The sequence below is a fragment of the Camelus ferus genome, chromosome 5, assembly GCF_009834535.1.
Source record: "Camelus ferus isolate YT-003-E chromosome 5, BCGSAC_Cfer_1.0, whole genome shotgun sequence".
Classification (NCBI taxonomy): domain Eukaryota; kingdom Metazoa; phylum Chordata; class Mammalia; order Artiodactyla; family Camelidae; genus Camelus; species Camelus ferus.
In genome coordinates this window covers 59,450,187-59,473,868 of record NC_045700.1, presented here as the reverse complement: position 1 = coordinate 59,473,868, position 23,682 = coordinate 59,450,187, and the positions used below count along the sequence as shown (strand labels likewise).

General features: G+C 40.1%; 1 protein-coding gene across 4 annotated transcripts; it reads right to left on the bottom strand.

Moving 5' to 3' along the window:
• Positions 1-605: 605 nt before the first annotated feature.
• Positions 606-23,037, bottom strand: INPP1 (inositol polyphosphate-1-phosphatase). 4 transcript variants are annotated; one of them, XM_032479919.1, is made up of 7 exons: positions 22,486-23,037; positions 15,835-16,017; positions 8,967-9,234; positions 7,551-7,611; positions 4,864-5,064; positions 2,720-2,894; positions 606-1,352 (listed from the first exon to the last, which is right to left on the bottom strand). In XM_032479919.1, exons 3-7 carry the CDS (start codon positions 9,183-9,185, stop codon positions 785-787), a joined length of 1,224 nt encoding a protein of 407 aa, XP_032335810.1. In that variant the 5' UTR covers positions 9,186-9,234; positions 15,835-16,017; positions 22,486-23,037; the 3' UTR covers positions 606-784. The 4 variants fall into 4 exon arrangements, with proteins under 4 accessions (XP_032335810.1, XP_006184380.1, XP_014414385.1 ...); XM_006184318.3 differs by lacking the exon at positions 15,835-16,017; XM_014558899.2 differs by lacking the exons at positions 7,551-7,611; positions 15,835-16,017 and having other exon boundaries at positions 4,864-5,080.
• Positions 23,038-23,682: the final 645 nt, after the last annotated feature.

Sequence of the window (23,682 nt, the reverse complement as noted above, 5' to 3'; positions counted from 1 at the left end):
CCGCTTCAGAGGGCATTCGCTATGGGATTCTAGTAGATTAAGGACTAAATACATGTAACTCTACCCCTCGTTTCTGAAGTGTAGTACATTTTCAAAAATTGCAGAAGCCTTCTGCCTTACCTACAGAAATGGAGTGTGCATGTGAGAGTATTAGAATTCGAGTATTAGTAGTAGAATGAGAGAATGAGAATGAGTTTGAGAGAGTATTAGAGTGTGTGTGTGTGTGTGTGTGTGTGTGTGTGTGTGTGTGTGCGCGCGCGCGCGCGCGCGCACATGACAATGTGTGAGAGTATGTGAGTAGGAAGGAGCCCACAGTGCTCTGGCTTTAATTCTTTTAAGAAACCTAAGCATACTGTTGAAAGTACGTGAGCGTGGCTAAATTATGCTTCAGATTCAGTCCTGCATGTTCTGCCAAAGGCTAAAGCTGCAGATTTTCCCTCCAGATGGGAAACAAAACCTAAGCACAACCCCTCTTTACTTTCCCTAGATATTTCAGCAACATTTTACTTCTCTAGAATTTTACCAATTGGGCAGGAATTTTTATGGAAGAGTTTCAAGCAACATTAATAGCACAACATCCACTATCAAGAATCTCACACATTCCATTGCTGCATGAATATCATTCATTTATTGACATTAACATTATGAACACATAATGGAAAAATGCTCCTCAAAAGAGGAAGGTGAATGTTGACCGTCAATAGGACAAAGCTATCTTCCAAAGATAGAGATGTGGGGAGTAGGTTCACAGTTGGGTGCAGGAGTCCACGAGGACGGAGCTCACCTATGTATGTGTGTCCTTGGGGGCGAGGTGTTGGATGAGGAGGCTCAGGAACGCCTCCAGCTGCTTCCTTGACCTGTAGGCGATGAGTCCTCCCTTGTTGGCCCACTGATCCACCCCCGCAGCGCCCTCGTTTCCCACGTGGTACACCAACTGCGGCAAGTCGAGCCCCGCCTGGGGATGTCTTTCCAAGCACTCTTTTAAGTCCACCATGCCCCCACCCATGGCCCTGAGGATGGCGTGGGCAGCACAGGAGTCCCACTTGAACGTGGTATCTTCTGAGAAGATGTAAATGTCGACAAGGCCGAGGACAACACAGAGGCTCTTGTAACCAGCCCCAGCCGCCCGGAATATGCGCTCTCCACACACGCGCGTGAGCGCGGCCTTGATCGGCTCCTTTTCACTCGTGCTGATGACGGCTGAGAACGGGTGGGGGCTTTCTGCCCCCGAGCTGGGGTTTGCGGTCACCGGGCTCCGCGCTTCACGGCTGTTCCTTGCAGAGAGCGGAGACTGGAGTGAATGGATATTGGTCCCCATGTAAGAAAGGCCCCAGTAGCACTGTCCTTTCCACCTGCGGAGGAGAACATTCAGTTTGTGGCCATAGGTTATCATGTTCGTTTTCACTGCTCATACGGCTTCTCCACTTGATACGAAAATCATTAACAAAATTAGTCTCAAAGGCCCTGAAGCCTAGAAATAGACATCAAGTAGCTAATTCATTTCTAAAAGTTACTCCTACACACGTCGCTGCCCGTGTCATTGCAGATCAGGAATTCTTTGTTTTTCCTCATTATCTCAGCCATCTCAATAAATGCTAAAATATTTATGGGATTTCTGGCCTCCAGGAATACAGCAAAGTTTCACTGTCACATTTGGCATTTAAAGTTTAGGAGGGATACAGAGGGTGGGGAGCCGGGGAGATGAACCAATAAATAATCTCTTTTCAATCTGCAGATCTTTCACAATCTTTATAAATTCTTCAATTGTTTACATCTTTTCATTCTCTAATTCACTAGCTCCACTTTGGCTTTAACACCAAAAAAGAGGGACTCACTACTTTTGGCAACAACAGCACCTATCATTTCTCTGTGTCTGACTGACTATATATGCTGGGTAATTTATTTCCAGAGAAGGAAACTGAGGCTTAGCGCATGTAAGCGTAAGGATGTAAATCAGTGGTAGAATCTGCATTCAAACCCAGGAATCCACTCCAGAATCTGTACCACTAACACTTTGTCAACCATTTCTAGGCCATGATTATGTTGGCACCCAGTCTCACTTCTCTTTAACATCTTAACGACCCTGTAAAGATAATAGAAACATTTTCAGTGGGGAAGAAGGCAGGGGTAGAAGAAAAAAATGTCAGGATTCCAGAGGTGTAGTTTCTGACTATTAAAGAACAAGTGATTCTTAGTTGCCTAAAGAAATTCGAAGTTCAATAAAAATATGTAGTTCTATGCAAGTGGAAAAAAAATTATGTATTTCAACAAAAAAACTGAAACCACAGGAGAAAAGCAGCTTCCACTTGGACTCTGCCATGCCCTGGAGTCAACCAAAGCCTGGGGCCATGGATCAGAGCAACTAATAGCCTGGCCACCCTCTATGCTCTGCACAAGAGTCCATGGAAGGGGGAGGGGGGAAGAGGCAGGAAAGGAAGTGATGCTGGCATAATTTACAGGGAGAGCACCCCATAGGCAGGTTCTAATCCTGGCCAGACCTACTCATCTTTTCATTAGATGATTTTCATTAGACATTTTGTTTTGAAACCCAGGATTGAAACTAAAAAGCACATTAATTCATACAATGCAGACTTTTAGTAGGAGTACCCCAATATATCAAGTCACGGGAATGTCACGTGGAGAGAGAATCCTGATGATAAGCAAAGCTGAGGCTGTAACGTCTGAAAGCCATGACAGACTGCAAGTGTTCCTCTTTTACCTGAGGGTGCCTAGGTCTTGTGATACAAAAGGCTGGTTGATGACGCCCATCAGGGGCACTCCTGTCTGTATGTCATAGACACCAATTAGAATAGTGACACACTGAAGTCCACTGGGGAAGATGCCTTGGTTGGATTTAATGTCAGCAGAACCTTTTATATACTGGTAAGTTGAATCTGGAAAATGAAACAAATTTGTCTGGTTTCAGGTCAGGATTATTTAGAAGATAGTGATGAATATATCTATAAACTCTGTCCTGTATCATTTCTCTCTTCAAATTTGGTAACTGCTATAATGTTTATGTGCCCCCAAAATTCTAACCCCCAAAAGGTGATGACATTAGTAAGTGGGCCTTTAGGAGGTACTTACGTCCTGCGGGTGGAACCCTCATGCATGGAATTAGTACCTTAAAAAAAGAGGGTCCACAGGGATCCTGAGTCCCTTCCACAAGGTGAGGACATGGTGAGAAGGAACCAGCTAGAACCAAGAAGAGGCCCCTCACCTAACCATGCTGGCACCCTGATCGTGGACTTCCCAGCCTCTGGAACTGTGAGAAATAAATTTCTGTTGTTTATAAGCTACCTGGTCATGGTATTTTCTTATAGTAGCCAAAGTGGTCTAAGATAGGAGCGATCAAGTCTTGCCTTTGGATGCCATTTACACTGAATTGTTACATGATCTATTGCACTTCACTTTTAAGCTGCTTATGTTTCATTTGCCCAACTGTAATGGAAACTCTTGGAGAGAGAGGACACATCCATAGCTCCTATGGCAGCTAGCACAACACCTTGCAGGTAACAAGCACTCAAATACCCATCACATGTCAGAATCATTGAAAAGCTAATGGCTCAGGAGAACTGGTGGGATTTCTTAGAGTTCTTACTAATCAGAGGACTAGTCCAAGGGGAATGGAAAACCTCCTTCCAGGAATCTATCAGGGGTGGAATTACCTTTTTGTTCTTTTGTTTGTCCCTCAAATTAAGAGGAAAGAAATAATGATGGTGGCACAAAAGGAAGAAATTGATGGTGCTCCTAGGAAAAAGAAGCCAAGGAGCCAGGTTTCTCCTTAAAAGATAAACCTGCAGCAGCTGACTGCTAACATCCAGTGAGTTAATGCCCAGTTAAGGATGTACCATCACATCCTGAATCAATTCAGGACGGGACCAAAAAAACAAGGTTTCTGTCCCTTAACTGAGGCTGACTTACCTTCAAGTGGTAAAAGAGTCTGGAAAAGATTCTTAGTTTCTATATATAATCCATTGGACGAATGTTCTTTAGTTTTGATGCTTACAGGCATTTCTATAATGTCGTATTAATGTGATGATAGGAAGGGGAGGGTGGGGGGAGTTTGCCTGATCAGCATAATGATTGGCCCCAGTTGTTTTGGGTAGAATATGCCAGGCAGGGATTTCTCAAAATCCATACCTAGGGCATTATATTAATAGCATCACTGAGATAGGCCTATAATTTTAAAATAATGAGCTATAGATTAGAGTTCTGCCATAATCATGACAAAAAAAATACCGGAAGAGGTTTACACAGGATTCATAAGTTGACTGCTAAAGACACATTCAGCCCTGTGTTGCTTGACAGGTACAGCGGTTTTGATTGTTTGCTTATTTAACTGAATTAGTAGCCAGTGGTTAAACTGAGATCTCATTTAAAAATCTAGATTTTGATCGTTTTTAAAAAATCTGAAGCTCTGGACTGTACTCCCATATGGCAACAATCTGCTGGGGCGTGATGCTCTTCATGCTCAGTTATAGCTGCTATCACTTCGTCCTTCTCTCGTATTTAGCAGTCTGGCCCCTGAAGTCTTTCAAAGATGAGTTCATCAGCTTTGTTATGTGTATGTGTATGTGTGTGTGTGTGTATATATGTTATAGGTATACGAGTTACAGATACATGCATTATAGATATACAGATATATGTGTTACAGATATAGATATAAGTATTATAGATGTGTGTCTCTAACACACATTTCAACGTTTCATTTATCATTTTAAAGCTTTAAAAATTTAAAAATTTCTAGGAGAGATAAAAATTGAAAGTATGGTTTATTTTTCCAACCCCCTGCCCTGCAGAGGAAAAAAAGGGTTATTAATAAAAGCAAATGAACAAAAGCAAACACTCTCCTCTACTTACCTATGGGATCCACCCAAATTGCCAAAATGTCCTGTGGAATGCTGATCTCTATTGAATCCAGAGCTGGGTCAGTAAAGATGACGTCCTGATGTACAACCTTGGCTAATGCTTCAGATGCCAGCTTGTTACCACTAAGGACTTTGTTGAGAAGATCTACTGTTTCTTCCTCTGTTGGACACAGTCTCATGATAATCTTTTCCCCTAGAGTAAAGACAGACTAAAACCCATTACATTTCAAGTTTTGGGGGAGAAAGAACAACAGAAGGATGGGAAGGGGTAAAAGCCGTGCACTCAGGTCAGGTGAGGGCAACATACCCATACCAGTGGTTCCCAGCCCATTCACTGCCAGAATCACCCAATGGGCTTCAGAAAGTCACAGATGCCCAGTGGTCACTCATGCACCTAATGTGAACAGTGAGGAATGGATTCCAGGCATCAGAGGAACCTCTCCCCAGAAAAATGTCCACATGGGCACATGCATACAGTTTTGTATCCAGTTTAAAGCAGCTCAGGGACCAGTTAAGAAACTCCTGAACCTTAAGTCCTTGATAATTAATCTCATATTTTTTGCCTTTTTACTTTTAATACACGTAGGTCACCCTATTCGTGTTAGAATACGTTATTGAAAAGAATGAAGTGTTTATCAGTACACAGAAGTGCTTCTACCTTCCTCTAGAATGCTTTTAACTAAAAATTGTTCATGCTCAGTAATGTAAATATACTAATCTTTTTTTTTTCTCCCTTTTTTTTTGGCAGGGGAAGGTAGTTAATGGAGGAACTGGGGACTGAACCCAGGACCTCGTGCATGCTAAGCATGCACTCTATCCCTAAGCTATACCCTCCCCGGAAGTATACTCATCTTAAATGTGCTAAAACTGTAGGACTCTAAATGGCATTCATAGAGTAGCTCTCTTCTCCACTGGGAATCAGGATGTAAGCAAAACCGCTTCTGCGACTGAAGCCCCAAGTGACCAAGTGTAGGTGCTTTACCATCACTTTAAACATGCTTCTTAGACCCTTGTTTAATCTGGTTTCCAGCTCCCCCAGAATGTGAGGAAAGAGGCTAGAAAAAACAGGCAAATTAATATGTCACAAAAAGTGACAGCAAAGCAGAATATAAGCTTTTAAAACTTATGAAAACATGGCACTTTGGGGCTTTTTAAGGTATGTGGACAAATACTCCTAGCTGAGCTAGCCATTCCAAGGACTGGTAGCACCTGCATCATCAATGAGTCACCTGAGAGCTTGTTAAAGGCAGAACTTCAGGCCCCATCCCAGACCCACTGAGTTCTAACAAGCTCCCCAGGTGACTCATTGATCGTTAAAGTTTGGGAAGCACAGTGCAAATCTATTACAACAATGAGTCTGAAACAGCAAGAAACATTCAACTAAATTTAGTTTAATTCAAATTAAATCAGACTATTAAAGTTGGGAAATAATAATGCTAATCACTGCCACTTGGTAAGCACCTACACTAGGCTTAGTAAATGTCATGGGATCATTCAAAGCAGCATATCCTGTCACATTACCACTTTGCTTAAAATTCTCCACTGAATTCCCAACACACTTAGAGAAAAACCCATACTCCTTCCTTTGAACTTCTATGGTTCCATCTCACCTGATCCACCAGCCCTTCTCCTTCACGGTTCTCTCCCCCTCCAACATGTTAAATGCATTCTCTCCTACAGTTCTCAGGCATATGTATGTAGAATGCCCTTTTGCCCCTATAATTCTAGGTAAATGAAATATTAAGATAACTGTTTATGAAATAGTCAAACATAGGGTTTTAAGTGTAGGATTTCTTGAGTTAGTCACAGGTTTTTTTTAACCTTAACTTTAAATGAGATTTCTCTTCCTTCATACTGAATGTTGTAGAACTAATTGCATCTTAATACACAGCCCATGAAGGAAACACATTTTCCCAGGGTTAATCCAGAAATTACTTTTCTGTGTAAATATGCTTCTAGATGTTTAACTATTTGTCACAAGAACAATGTTTAAAGTTCACTGTTTTAATCTTCTACCATTAAACAAACAAAACCCCAGACAAACTAAAAACAGTTTGTTTCTTAAAGAAGATCAGCGATTTTGGTATTTTTCTTTCTACCACAAGGCAACATGGTGGTCCATCAAAGAAGAATTTGGCCTACAGGAAACCAGTTAAATAACATTTAAAACTGTACTAATAGGAACCTTTTAGGTAGTCCAACTCCCTTTCCAGAGTTTCTGAAACCAGAGAAGTGATGAGGCGATTTGCCCAGGGACAGGGCCTCCTTGACATTCTCAGCCAAGGTCTATGGACTCCTCAGGACCTCCACAAACGGGTTTACATGGACCTGAAACTGTCTGCACAATTATACAGATGTGTATCTTTCTGGGGGCATCTAGGACTCCATTAGATTCCCAAAGGACCATGTAACTTTCCCAAAGGTTAAATCATACATTACTCAAATGCTACAGATTTATAACTAGAACAATAAATGTGGACTTGCTAAGTAATTCTAAGACGTCACGTCTCCCTAACTTAAATGTCATGATATTCTGAGGTACTGAATGAAGCTTAACGTTAAAATATGTTATTTACATGAAAGGCCTCCAAACATCCACTTATTTCATGATGTAGGTTGAAAATCAGAATACCATATGATAATTAAGTTATAAAAATACATTAAGATTCTTATACTTACCCAAATCATTAGTAAACTCATTGGATTCTTCTCCAAAAATTTTTTTTCCCAAGCCTGGAAACTGAATGATTCAGAGTATGACAAAAATACAAAACAATAAAAAAAAAAAAGAACCCACATTCATGTTCAGTTCTGAACAGATTTCCATTTTAATTTCAAATTAAATAGCACAATTAGATCTGAAATTTAGAAATTTACAATTCCAGAAATCAACCCAAGGATAAAAAGTGAAGCCAGCTTGGTTCAGGACTTAGTTTTTTAATATTTTCCTGCTCCTTTGCCCCTCTAGAAAGTCCAAATCATGGTAGAAGGCTGGTTTCCTTATGTTCTGCTGAGTCTGCAGAAGTACTTCTAAAAACTTCATCCTTCCAGTTAAGGGCCATAGAACTAGAATGTTTACAAAGGAGGTATTTTAACTATGGCTCTTAAACAGCACCCTAGTAGCTTATACAAGTTGATGTTACTGACCAAGTACCTAAAATGATTACTTGAGACTGGATAGAAGGGATCAGATGATAACACGAGATTCTGATATGAAATTCTATCCTCCCAAATCTAAAAGAAAAGTATTCATTATCACATAAAAGGCAATACAGTATCACAAAGAGTCCAAACTCTGAAGCCAGTCGGCCTGTGTTCGAAAACAGACCCTGCCATTCACTTTGCTGTGTAACCCTAGGCAAGTTACTTAACCTCTCTGTGCCTCCCTTTGCTTATTCATTACATTGAAATAATAGTTCTTACCCCATAAAATTGTTAAATGTGAAGTTAATATACTTAAAGCCCTTTGAACAGTACCTGGCACATAGTAAGCATTTATAAGTGTCCGCTAATGTTATTGTTTGTTATGACGACTTAAGATTACAGTTTCTTTACCCTAGTCAACTTAAAAGACCTAGAATTGCAATCATTATTAGTTATAAACAATGTTTTTCTACTAGAATAAAGGGAAACTTTAAGTCTCCAGGACTCTCTGAATCCATTACTAAGGCAATCATTAGATAAATGATTATGTCAAAAGGTGAGACTTAAATATATCAAGTTAAAAAAAAAACAGGTTATAAAACAACATGTTCCCATTTCTTGCAAAGTAAGTTAGACGTGCCATGCACAGACACACACAGAAGGGAAACATTCTAACAATATTCAGCAAAACACAGCTGTGGTTTTCTCTAGTGGTAGGATTAAGAGGATTCTTATTTTTCTGTATTTAAAATTCTTTTCTGCAACACACACTTTCTGCAACACACATAATATTGAAGTCAAAACGAGGGGGAAAACCCAAGTTGTTTATTAGAATCCAAGGTGCTAGTATTCTGAGGGGGTGTGGGGGAGGAAAAGGCATGCTACTCTATCAAGGGGAGAAAACCACAGGGGCAAATATTTTGCAATTACCTTGGCTATGACCTTTCTTACCTTGTTCTCCATATTCTGTTTTATAACTTCCTGCACCAGTACATCAGCCAGGGTCTTGAAATCAACTGCAAACTTCTTGTTCTTTTCTCCCTCTTTCTTTTCTTCTATCAGTAGCTGGAAGAGGGCTTCCTGCTGCCTGCACGCCCGGGCAATGTCGGCAGCTTTCTCAGAGACACGGAGCAGCTCCCGGAGGATCTCTGACATTTCTAAACTTGGCATTTTGGTTGCAGTTGCTGGTGGAATAGGCACCCACCCTCTGGGCCGTCAGCTGAAAAAGAGCAAGAATGTGAAAGAGAAAGCAGCTCAGAGAGTGATGTCAGGGTGCCTCAGCACCGCTAACAACCCAACCACCCACCTGGCAGCCAACCTGGCAGCATGGCTGAACAGCTAGTATATATCACAGTCACATCCTCGGTGTGGAAGACTGGATAGCATCTAAAATTTGAAACTTATTTTTGAAAATCAAAATAAATGTATAGACTCAAATCCATTAGTCTCTGAGAATCCACATACTGTTTACAAAACCTTAGACAGATAGACAGCTGGATACACCGGTACAACATTAAAAGGAAAAACCAAGTTCCTGTAATGACCTTCAAATGGGCACGCAAGCTTAGCGACAGTATTAGGAAAGTAGAACTCTTTCTTTCATCCTTTTGGAGAAGGAAACAGTGAAAGTGGATTTACCCTGTCAGTTTGGGGCAGCTTTCTAAAGCACTAAGCACCACACCAGCAAGCACTGTTGTGTCCGGCAAGACTCTGAGGTCACTCTTGGGCTAGCAGCCCAGGCCGTCTCGCAAGACTAACCACCTTTTTTTTTCTCCCCTATTAAAAAAGTCCCACTACCTGTGCTGCTCTTCTGGCAATTTAAATAATAAAATGAAGTAAAATACACAACTTGTTGGGACTTGAAAAGTTCTGGCTTCTAAGAGGCATGCTACCACACCTTGACATACCTATCGGGTAATTAGGAGAGAAAAACATTTCTCACTTTCAACACTAGCTGCATTTTATTGAAAACTTTAATAATTTCTATCTCACGATTGTGAGAATTATTGTGAGAATTATCAGCCCTGCTTTATAGTCAAGGAAACTGCAGCTTTGAGAGGTTAAGCAACCTGTTCAGGGTTACACAAGACTAACCGGCAGGGCTCAGTCAGTCTTACACACAAGCTCCTGTTCTTTATTATCATAACAAATATTTTACTTCTTAAAAAAAAGTTCTTTTAATGGACTCTAGGAGGCCGAGAATTAGTACAACAACGAAGATGTCAATGCAATGGAGTTAATTGTTAACTGTTACAGCTGCTTTGTCTTAAACAGTTTTGCTTAAAAAAAAACAAAAACAAAATAAAACACACACACACAAAAACTAGGTTATTTTCTTAAGATTAAGGGTCAACTGCCATGAGAGGATATGTCCAAACTCAATGGTAATAAAAGGAAAGTGAGTAAAAACAATGAGACACCCTACTTCACTATTAGACAGGCAAAACTTTTTAAAGTTAACTTTCATTCTCGCAGGTGAGAAGCAGGTGCTGTTACTTTGCTAATGGGCACACAAACAAGTGGGTTTTCAGCGGGCGACTTGAGAAACGTGTATCCTGATCCCTAGAGATGTCACTACCTCTTCGCCAGTAATTCCAGTGTGGCCTTATTTTGTGTTAAGAAAGTCAGAGTTGCTAAAATCCTTCGGCACAAGAAGGACTAGTAGTATTTGCAGTAGCAAGAAGTTGTCATCAGCTATTGTCATCTTCATGCAAGACCTTCTAATTAATTTGCATGGCTAGCCTGCTGCTTTCTGGCTGAATGCACCATTTCTTCCAAATAAATCAAGCCACCATTCTCTGGATTTCTCTGTAAGCTTCTTCTGTATCTCTCTCTCTCCATCTGTCCTCAGCTCATTCGCTCAGCCAGGCCACAACACTCAGGGGAGTCCTGGACAATTTGTTCTCACCTTAAGTGACTCACCCTGAGACAGACTGCCTATGAGGAAACTGAGGGCTACATCCAACACAGAATTTTTTCTTCAAGTTTATTAATAGCTTGCATTAACCCTCGTGGAAATTATTATTCAGATGATTTTTTAAAGCAAGTCTATATACTCATTATTGACCTATGTTAGCTTTAAACATTTCAAATATTTTCAATGAAAATTATTATAGATCCATGATTAGTAAGTTATGACATTCATCATAATTTAACAGCCTTGAATATTGAAGAAATTCTTTTGGATTAGTATTTAATGGGTGTTCTGAGAACCACCACCCCACCCCCGTGTTAGAATAACCTAAGGTGCCTATTAAAATGGCAGATTCCTGGGCTCCATCCCAACTTAGGGAATCAGAATCTCTGGGGACAGGGCCCAGGAATCTGTATTTTTGTTAGCCTCCTAGATGATGCTAAACACTGAGATTTAATGGCTGCTTTCTTCCGGGCTGTTTATTCTTAATACTATGCTGGTAATTTCAGGGGGGCTGGCACCTGGTGGCAGATATCTTGGTGGAACCATGTACGTACTATGATATCCATGTGCAAGGAAAGGCCCAAGTTAAAATAATAATAGCTAACATTCATTAGGTGATTTACTACATGGCAGGTATCCTTCTAAGCACTTTACATGTATTACCTCATTTGATTCTCACACAACCCTATGAAGAAAGTACTATTATCTCTATTTTACTGGTAAAGAAATGGAGGCACAGGAGGTCACGTGATTTGCCCCAAGTCACACGGCTAAGTGCTGGGACAGGATTCAAGCACAGACAAACCGACAGAAACCCATGCCATTAGCCAGTGCCCTAGCCAATAAAATCCTTTTGCCAATTTTTAGCTGTTAACTAAGGGAAGAAATGACTAGTTACTGGATAAATAATCACCAGTGTATTATTATCATAAGGTCCATTATACAGCAAAAAGGAGAGAAACACACACATCTACTTGTTAGCTGTTAGTAGTCTGACTATTTAAAAAAATATATCACTGTTTATTTGACACTCACTTCCCTTCTTCCCTTCTACTCTCAGGAAAACCTTTTCCCTAGCTGATCCTCCGTCTCAATGTAAACCAGCTTTGCTGGGTAGTAAAAGCTCATCCGTGTCCTGATAACTGTCTTCACTGGCTGTCTTGGCATGGAGGTGGAGGAGGGGTTAGCTCCTGCCAAACATTTCATTCCTCTTGTATCTGTTTACTAGGGCTGCCATAACTAAATACCACAGACCGGGTGCCTTAAACAACAGGAATTTATTTTCTCACAGTTCTGGAGACTGGAAGTCCAAGATCGAGACGTAGGCAGGTTTGGTTTCTCCTGAAGCCTCTCCCTTTGGTTTGCAGATGGCCTTTCCTCTGAGGATGAGCAGGCCTGAGTGTCTCTCCCTCTTTATAAACACACCAGTCGGACTGGATTAGGGCCCACCCATGTGGCCTCACTTAACCTTAATTAAATTGAAGGCCCTATGTCCACAAACCGTCCCATTATAAGGTACTGGGGGTTAGGGCTTCAACATTCAAATTTAGAGGGATTATTGTTCAGCCTATGAAATCTCTCCAGACAAAGAGACCTTGATAATCTTAGCAAATGCCAACCCAAACTATTCCTTTGTCTTTTGTTTTCTGGTTAAACAGTAAAAGTGGGCTAGGGTTCTCTTCCCCATTTATGTGGGCAATATGTTTAATTTGGTGTGACAACCTTTCCCACTAGAAGCTACTCACTTTACAGCAGTCAAATTTTTAATGATCAACTAACACTGAAATAACTTCTCATAAGCCTTATTTTGTTACAACCTATTTCAAGTCACATTTGAGCAGAACAGGTTGAAAGAAGTTACCTTCCTTACCATCTCAGGCAAATGAATATCTGCATGTTTATATAAGATTGCATTACAATGTCAGACAGAAACGGTCTCTTTATCTTTTATGGCATTTTCATATCTACTAGAGAAATATTGAATAAACTGAAATAGGTCAATTAGGGGGACAAAAATCTCTTAAGACTTTTCCTGGAAGCCCAAATCTCTCCACAAAGAGAAAACTCAATTTTAATTTCTGACCATTCTATCATCTCATCAGAACACCACTGTTTAACAATCATATCTGAATAACATACACATATTTCAGATATTATAAACAGTATAATGGGAAAGACACATGCTTTGGAATCAGACAGACCTGGGTTCAAAACCAGGGCTCTGTCATTAACTAGCTGTGTGGCATCAGGTAATTTACTTACCCTCCCTAAGCCTCTCTCTTCAGCTGTAATATAAAAATAATAGTTGCCTTGCAGGGACATTGTGAAGACCAAATGAGGTATTTCTGGAGAAGTGCCCAGCACAGAGCCTCACATATAGTGTATAACAAATGACAGCTACGACTATGAAATACAACTTCACAGGAACCACAGTCACATGTCCTTACTTGAAAAAATAGGAGGTCAGCAACTTTATATGGGTCACTGAAATCTTTTCTGAAAATTTACTACTCCATTAAATCCAAAAGGCTGGAAACTACTTGTAATTCTTTGAATGACCCAGAAAAATGTTCCTTTATGCAGGCCAGATCAGATTGCTTCAGTTTCTGGGCGTCTGGGTGGAAACTTTGGCTCCCAGAGGCTGAAGACTACTCTGGCTTCACGGTAGACATTGTATAGATGTCAAGCAGGATATTTTGTAGGGGTATTTTGTGGGGATTCTAGAGCCAAGGTGTCTGTTCTTGTGTGATGAGCCTGGTTGTATGAGAAGCTGGCCGTGTCCTCTTGTTGTTCACAGAAGTGTGACGACATAGATAAGGGCCCTCAACAAGACAGAGCTGCTAAGGAACAGGCAAGTAGCTCAAAACATTTCTGTTGGCATTCATTTCTTCCTGCCAATACTCCACCACTTCTACAGAGCCCACATTTTTGCCCATTAGACAATGACTCCACCCCGGCACCACCATTCACATCCTGAACTCAGTCTTCCGCTCATCCTCTGAAGGTTGGCAATTTGGAACTACTGAGTGGTGGCCCTGCCTGACTGCTGTTGCTGTTGAGGGGAAAAGGCCCAACTTCCACGAAATACTTGGTTGTTTTACACTAAGTGTCCATGGTGACCTCTCTCAAGGGATGCAGCTGTCCAGGAGTCTCCCTGGGTGGGCACACGCTGAGGAGCTGGCCAGGGCTATCTTTAGCTCACACTGCTGTCGTAGGGGAAACAGAGACCTTGTTCCCCTTCCCCTTCCTGCTCCATACTTAGGGCTGCTTTAGGGAGTAGTTTAAAGAATGGAAGCTGCCCTGGCGGAGAGGCTGGGGAACAGAAGTGGGCTCACACAAAGTACGCCAGAGGCTCAACTGGAGCAACCATTGATGGCTAACATGAAACTTGCTAACAATAGCCTCCCCCAATATCCCTAAGTGATGCTCATCTGCTCACCTGGTTACCTAGACCAGAGGGAAACCTATACCACAGGCATTGATAGGGATTTACAAATACTGCCTTTCAGCTCATGGGAAACTGAATTTCCTTCCAGTGTCTAGCTGTGTTCAACTTTCAGATACTTGACTGTCAAACATTTCTCAGCATCCACTAAGTAGCATAGCATGGGACTGCCTGTACTTTCTTTGTGTTATTTTGCTTTGATCTCTGTGATATTGCTGTCATCACTTCACTGGCTCTGAAGAAGTTTAGCATTTTAGTGGCTGATTTCCTACTGTCTGTTCATTTGCTCCTGTGCTCTGGGCAGACCATTAATTTGTACATAATGTTCCCTCTGGTTGACAAGCCCTTCCTCCTGCTTTCTATGCCTAATGTTTACTTAACTTCTCAGAATCGGTTCAAGGGCAAGAAATTTAATTAATCGAATTAAATTAATTTAAGTATAGTTGATTTACAATGTTGTGTTAATTTCTAGTGTACAACATAGTGATTCAGTTATACATATATATATATTCCTTTTCACATTCTTTTTCATTATAGGCTATTACAAGATATTGAATATAGATCTGTGTTATACAATAGGACCTATTGTTTATCTATTTTATATATAGTAGTTAGTATCCGCAAATCTTGAACTCCCAGTTTATCCCTTCCTACCTCTTTTACTCCTGGCAACCATAAGTTTATTAGTTTGTTTTCTATGTCTGTGAGTCTGTTTCTGTTTTGTAAATAAGTTCATTTGTATCTTATTTTTATTTAAGATTTCACATAAAAATAATATCATATGGTATTTTCCTTTCTGTTTCTGGCTTACTTCACTTAGTATGACAATCTCCAGGTCCATCCAAGTTGCTGCAAGGGCTAGAAATTTGAAGAGATACTTCATAACAGAGGATATTTAGTGGCCAATAAGTATACAGAAAGATGGTCTAGATCATTAGTAGTCAGGAAAATGCAACTTAAAATCACACCAGGATATCAGTGCATATCCAATGGAATAGCTAAAAGTAAAGCTGAAAATGTCACTGTTTGGTGAGGATGTGGAGCAATGAACTCAACACTGCAGGTGTGAATGAAGTTGGTACAACCATGTTGGGAAACTATTCATAATTTGTTGAATATAAGCATAACCTATGACCTAGCAATTTTCCTTGAAGACATACTCAACAGAAATTCCTGTACACATACATTAAAAGACATGTAGAAGGATGTTTATTAGCAGCATAATTTGCAATAACCTCACATGAAATATAACCCAAATGACCATCAACAATAAAATGAAATAAACTGTGGCATATTTACAAAAGAAAATACTATACAGCAGTGAGAATTAATGAATTACTGCCATAGGCAACAATGTGAATGCATCTCACAGAAACATACTGTTGAGTGAACACACAAAAATGTATGCTGAGGAATTTAATTTATTTGAAGTTCAAAAACAGGCAACACTGACTTACGGTGTTAGAAGTCACAATGGCAGTTATTCTTGGAGAAGGAGGGGTTATTGATGAGGGTATAGGATGGGGCTTTCAGGCACTGGTAATATTCTGGATCTGAGTGATGATCACCTTTTCGGGCCGACGTTGTGTAAATTCATCAAGCTACACACTTAGGACTTGCATACTTTTCTATATGTATTTCTAATTGGATGAAAAAAAAAAAAAGGTTTTTAAAAGGGGTGCATGTATAGAGAGGAGAATCAATTCAACAGTTGGCTTCTCCAGGAGCCATGCCTACTGCCTTTATATTGGGTACCTAGGACAGGGGAAAACAGAGGTGGGCCAAGTCCCTCTCCCAGCTGCCCAACACACTGTGTATTGTTTTGCTTTATCTAGGCTCTGTCTAGTAGGAGATTTAAACGTGTGTGGCTTCTTATAACTCTTAGCACATACCTCAGAGATGTTCCACAAATGTTGGCTGATGAATTTCCTCTTAGCTTTGTAAATACAGAATTCATCCTTGTCATATTGTTTATCACACTTGGATTTTATCAGCACTACCAGGTGCTATTAGGCATGTGGGCCCATATTCATTTATATCAAAGTCTGCATACATTCTATACTCATTTACAAAAACAAACCAAAGCTGTATCCGGATGATTAGCAATTGTACACATTTTTCTGAGCATCAAACCAGAATCTAATATGCTCTGTCATTTGGAGGTGACCTATCTTGATGAGATTAATTTAGTTAATTAAATGGCCAAAAATAGTAAGTTTAATTTGGTTTTGTTAGAAAAGACATTAAATATGGGATATGTAAATCCATCTATTTAACCTTAACATTTCTCCCTCCCTTCTTCCTAACCTCGAAATTGTGCTGATATACATGCCATTTCTAAGCTGATCAGTCTACCTCACCCTAGCTCTATTAAGGCTACTGTTGGACCACATTAGCCCCCATTTTTGCTCACTGATGCTGCTCAACACAACAGACCACAAAGATGTCCTCTAACCTCAAATGTTGTCTGGTAGCTTAGAAAGGGAAGCTTGTGCTGAAGTAGTGTTTCCCAAATTAGTAAGACCAAGAATTAATTGGAACACTCATTTAAAATGTAGATTTTTGGACTTTTCCCCTGGAGATATTGATTCAGTAAATCTAGGTAGAGGACAGGGAATGTCTCTCAGCTTATTTTTATTTAACAATTTAAGGAAATACTAGGTGCAACTGTCAGCTCTGGCTCTCACTGGTTATTCAGGAGCAGAACAGGGACTCTTGTATTCTTTTTTTAAGTTTGTGTGTGTGTGGGGGGGGTGTATTATTATTTTTAGGATTGAACCCAGGACCTCGTGCAGGCTGACCACGAGCGCTACCACTGAGCTATACCCTCCCCCCCAGAACAGGGAATGCTAAAGCTACTGCAACTAAGAATAATGGCCTTGATCAGCTAAGGGCCAATTTATATTCCCTTTTTTGTTACAAAAGTTAAATGCCGGGAAAAAATGTAAGTTGATCTACATAGTAAGTATTCCACACTAGCATAATAGTTGCCTGAAGTATGCATTCCAATGACTTCCCAGAACATATTTAAAAAGTGTTAAAAAAAAATCTGTTTGAAAATACTTTTAAATTTGACAGTGATGCTTTTTTACCCTCTTCTCCAGAGTTGGGAACATTTTCACTAAATAGAAGCTCTTTTCTATCTGCTATTTTCTAACTAGACACTTCAACTTCTGTGCGCTAAGAGATGTTTTTAGCCTACAACTGTGTTGTCACAAATGAAACCTGCAACAAATGAATAGAATATAAAAAATAGAAGTAGATTCAGTGTAACTATCTTAACTGTAGGAAAGAATAAATGTTTTAAAAAATACAAGTTGAATGCTTAATTCAAGGCAGAAAGAAAAGACACAAGATGCATAGTTTGTAGAAAGAATCTTTTCCAGCAGATTATTATTTATAGTTTTAGTAATTATTAATCTTATTAATCCTCAAATCCATTTTGAACATTTCCTTCTGAATATAACATTCAAAATATAACAGTCATTTTATCTTTCCTTATGAACTTTTGCAATATGTACTTTGGGTACCAACTCATTTAACACCTGCCTTTTATGGTCTACATGGGATGCATGGATGTGTGGTAGAAACAGCCTCATTTAGGCCACAAGAGAGCTGGTTCTTAGGCTCTCCTTTGCCTTTAACCAACAGTTGTGAAACCCTGACCACACGACGAAGCTCTGAGGGACTTGTTTTCCCCATTTGTGTAAATATAAAAAAGGACAAGAAAGAAGGGACAGGCAGGTTGGAGGGGATGATTTCTATGGTCTATTCCAGTTCAAAACTTCCCTGTTTTTTATATCCACTTTCCATACAAAACAGGTTGGGGAATATTATTCAGCCTTAAAAAGGAATGAAATTCTGGTACACGCTACACTATGGATGAACCTTGGAAGCAACATGATAAGTGACAGAAGCCAGACTTAAAAGAACAATATTGTATAATTCTACTTACATGAGATACCCAGAATAGTCAAAATCACAGAGACAGAAAGTACAGTGATGGATACCAGGGCTGGGAAGAGCAGGTAATGGGGAGTTACTGTATAATGAGTCCAAAGTTTCAGTTTGGGGTGATAGAAAGTTCTAGAGATGAATAGCGGTGATGGTTGCCTAACAATGGGAATGTATTTACTGCAAGTGAATTGTACACTTGAAACTGGTTAAAATGGTAAATTTTATATTCTATATATTTTACTACAATTTTTAAAGAGTAAAACACAAATGAAGTTAGTTTTAAAAGAAAGTACATTTTTTAAAAATGTACATTTTAAAAGCTTTTGATGTTTATCACCTACCTAATAAAGACATAATAAAAAAAGATTGGGATAAGGCCATGAAAATTAAGTTGAAAAAGAGCACTAGGCTCTTTGACTTGCAGTTAATTTTGTACAACGACACTGGTTTTTATACTTAAATTGTATGTTCATACACTACAGTAGTTTGGGTTAATGAACATTATGAGGAAGGCCTAAGCTTCCCACCCAAACCACCCCTTAAGGCACCACTGTTCTCTCTCTAATAGGCTTTAAGTCCCCTGACAACAAGATACATGTTTTTTCCACCTCCTCATGACACACAGTGGGAGTTCTGTAATTTAATTGACTGATTTTCATTCCATTAGAGATAAACATGTTTAAAAGGATTTTCTTGCACCAAAATTAATCTGTAAAGGATTATTCATCATGCAAATTTTAGGATTATAACTATTAGAAAATGAGATTAAAAGGAGTTCTTTACAGAACTTTTTGGAAGATGGTTATTATTATTTATTTCTGCAATGATAAACTATATGACCTAAAATATATTCTTTGACTATTAGAGCAAGAAAGCAAAGGTTGTAGATCATGTTATGTATCATTTTGGCAGACTTGGTTTATGGCAGCACATCTCATCATTCTGCTTTCACTTTGTAGAGGCAAATGTTTATTTTCAACAGATATTTACAAATGTTGACTAGAACAATATAGAATAGTGGATGTAACATTTGCCTTCAGAGGAACACAAACTGATAGAAGAATATTTATAGTCCTTTTCACTTGAAAAGGTCAAAGTACTAAACAGATATAAATGGCTCTTAGAGCCACTCCAATACATAAATATAATAAATGCTCCTGCATTTTTGCTAATCCTGCAACCATAGATAAATGTTTAAATGGGCTAATATTCACCTTCTTGATCTGATTTTTCATTTATAGTTCCCCCATTCTTTGCTATTCATGAAGCTTGCAATCAACCATATTTTTAAAACAGACCTTTCATTCTTCCCAGAGCAAACTGGGATTATATGTGATTATATGTAATTCTTGTAAATTCCCAGGCTAGAGGCGTTTTCTAGAACTTGGAAGATAAGGTCCTATTTTTAAAAACTACTAATAAAAAAAGTGTAGGAATTCCTTAAGCAATGTTAAATAACATTTTCCTTTGGTCATCCAAATTAAACTCCTCTGCTATTGATTATAACTCTCACTAGCATCAAGAGAAGCCTACCATCATCACTCTATAAAGAAAAGGACAAATTTAAGTATCTATTGATAAAGTTAGCAAATTACATTAAACTTGGATAATTAAATTATAAGATTTTAAATATTCAGTTGATTAAAAACAAAAACAAGAAAGCAGACAACCCTCCCCTACCCCTCAAAAAAGAGGAAAAAAATGGAAAGAAAAGGAGTGGAGAGAGAAGGAAACTGACATTTTCCATTGTGGTAGTTCATCTTAAGGAACTCTTTTCTAGATGGTTAAAACTCTATTTTGTCAATTTGTTTTTATATATAGTTTGCCACATTTTATGCCCAAGTAAAGTTTTTTTTTTTTCTTTTTTAGATGGTGTTGGGTAATTTCAATAAAAGTTATAAATAAGTTACTAAAATTTGCATGCTTGTCTTCTCTAGCTAGGAACACAGAAAAGTAACAAATAAGTCTGTTATATGAAAGAGAAATGATGAGGCAAAATATTTTGCTGTGGATTACTACTCATAGAAATCTGCACTAAAAATCCATTAATAAAACGCTCTTAAAACATTGAAGGACTTGAACTAAGATTGCCTACCACAAAAAAGAAACTGAATGTGTAAAAATGTTTGCTAAGTTCAATCACCAGAAGGCTTGACTACAAAAAGATATAAAAGTTTCAGATTTCCTAAATGTGTGACATCGTCATAGGAGCAAAACCACAGCTTCCATTTAAGAACATTTTACGTACAGGAATGCTAATAGGTTGTGTCTGCTATTCATTCCAGCAACAGTTGTCTCCCACCTGTGTTTCCCAATCTTGCCTTTTTTGTTTGTTCTGGTTTGCCCTTTGGAAATTGCATCATTTTGGCCTATTTTAAGTATCCTCTTTCTCTTAGAAATTCTGATTCAGGAAATCCCAAGCTGCAACCTGGAAATCTTTGTAGACCATTATTATCCCCTCTTCCTCCCACTTGCCTGCTCCCCTCCGTAATTTTTAAAATTAGACAGATTTGGGAATCAGTACTTAACACTAATCATGAGAGATGGGAAGCAAAGGGCTGTCAGCTCTGCTTTTATCTCGGAACTTCAAATCAAACAAAAACATCAACGCAGAGTTTTATTAGCTTCATTACAAGATTCAAAATATTTTAACAAGGACATTTATTGAGGACACATATCCAGAAAAAGTTCTCACATACACCACCCTCATGTTTAATAAATGAAGATACTTGTACTTATTAATCACTTTATATAACATGATTATCTTTGAGGCAATTTATTTACAAAATGGAATAGAATAAGACTCTTCTAATTGGTATCAAAGACAGAAATAAAAGGGGAAATAAGTAATGAATAACTTTTGCTTCACAGGCCTTGTATGTCAAATATGACTTTTTTTTCAGAACTACTACAAACATAGCTATAATTTAAATCTGTAATAAGATATTTCACACTAAATGATGTTAATCCAAGATGCAATTTCCAAGCAAGTGATGATTTAGTCTAAAAGCTTGAAAAGAAATGGTAGCTTATTCTATGAAAAAAATCGAGCGTAACTGCGCATTTTACATAATCTTCGTGACCAAGAACTAAATTCAAGAGTAGTATAAAAATCCACAAAAGCTTAAAAATAAACTACGTTCTAAATAAGAATGCAAACAAATATCTGAGTTGAAAAAATTAACTCTTCCATTACCTTTTACCCCCTTATTGTCTATATTTTAAGAGGTAAAAAATGAGGTCACTTAGCTAATTCATCAGTCAATAGTAGTTCAGTGGATTATTTTCATCATTAGACTATAATCAGGTTGAACAGGGCTGATCCTTAACAAATCCTTTGGTTTCAAAGCTAGGAATCACAGGAGAAGGGCCAAAAATGTTCTATTCAACATGTGGGATCCGTACAGCCTTAACCCACTGTTCTTTTGAAGTGAATGCCATTCACACAGTGGAAAACTTCTGCTTATTCAATGCCTTAAAACTAGCTTTAAAACGGAAATTTTCCAAAATACACACATGGATTGTTTACACGTATTCTTCATGAATGTAACGAAATAATCTAGGGATTTTTTTTTCACGCTCTTTGTGTGTAACACGATAAATGATTCGGCCAAACCCATGTTAAATATTTCCCCCTCTACTACTCTACTCTGGCCACATCAACTAATTATGCATATCTCACAAAACAGCCTTTCAAAATGCAGAAAATTAAAAGCGAGGAGGTAAAGACTTTTCTAAATATAGTCCCTTCAGGTTTATTTTACACTCGTCTAGTAAGTCGCTAGCAGGAGCCAGCAGCTCTGGACACAGCATCTCTCAAAGCAAAACCAAGGGGCGCTTGACAGCTATGCCATCTACCTGTTGAACCTGGGCCACTGCTCTCGACAACTGTCAGTTTAGCTTCTAGGACCTAGAAATGCTAATGACAGAATTTGGAGGGGGAAAAAGTTGTTTGCCAATCTTGCTTCTCATCATCTATTTCTTTCGGGTCGTTTCTGCAGGGAGGGAGACGCAGAACTCGCGAGCTCCTCCGCCCGGCTGGTTGCAGCAGCAATGCGGGCCGGGCGGAGTGGCAGCCTGGCTGCAGCAGACACAGGTCATCACAGGCCGGGCGGAGACGCAAGGAGCCCTCCCGACCCAGATTTACTCACCTACAGTCCGGAGAGGCGATGCGGTGCGTGCTGTTCACCCAGCCCGGGGACCCAGATCTGAGCAGGAAGGGAGGTTGTGGCGCCGGGGCGAGCGAGGCGTAAGGAGGAAAACGTATTACCTAAGCCGGGATGCGGAGCCCAGGAGGCTGCAGCCTTTCCCTCCAGAAACGGAAGAGGCGGGGGAGAAGGAGGAGGAAAATGCGGAGGAGGAGGTGGCCGGGCGCAGGAGGCTAGCCGAGGGGCGCCAGGCGTCTGGCCGCAGGCTCATCCCGAGAGCGAGGGGCGGGGAGCACGGCGGTGGTCACCCGAGGGCGAGGCGCAGCAGGGCGGCGCGCCGCCTCGCTCGACGCTGGATCGCAGACCGCAGCATCCGCCAGGCCGCCGCCCCGTCGTTTCCCCCGGGACCTCGGCGTGCAAAGGCGCGGTGACGCCTCGAGGCTCCCAGGGCCGGGCGACGGCATCCCACGGCTGCCTGCCGGAGCCCGGAGCCGGAGCCGGCAACGTCACAAGTGGAGCGTGATGATTCAGAGGGGAGTGCCAGGAAGAAAAGGGCTCTAGGGTCACCAAATCCACTGTTTTTGTTCTGTTCTGTTCTTGTAGCCGCCCACAAATTCCCTTTTAATACCCGCCTCCTCCTTTCTCTTTTTGAGGATTATGGCTTTGACAGAAGGGTTGGTCGCTGTGAAGATGGACTTCCTGCCGGTGGCAACCGGGTCCCATTGGTCTAATAGAAATGTCAAGTGTGCTGCTTGTTCTGCAAACCCCAGCAAGGTCCCCTGGGCTCCTGACTTACAAGGTGTGGGCCTAGGGCCACCTTGACAGGAGGAGCATCGTGGGTAGGGAACTCCTCTCTCTCAGCCCTTTACACTGTGGAATTTAGTATACCTTAAAGGTGGTTCTGAGTGGTGGGTGGGGATGGGAATTGGTGGTGATGGGAAGGGTAGAAATTTTTAAAGAGCATCGTGGTTTCGAATAGAAAGGGTCTGGCTGTCCGCCCAGCAGGTGGAACGTTGTCTGTGAGGGCGCCAGGCCTTCTAAAGCCCTTCAATATCCTCCCCCTTCACGGCGCACCTAGGAAGTGATCATGTCTGCAGGGCCCCAACTGGGGCAGACAGAACAGGCTGCTCAGGAAGGAAGAACTGGGCTCTTCCACCTGGAGGGCAGAGGAGACCAATACCTACACACCTTTAACTCATT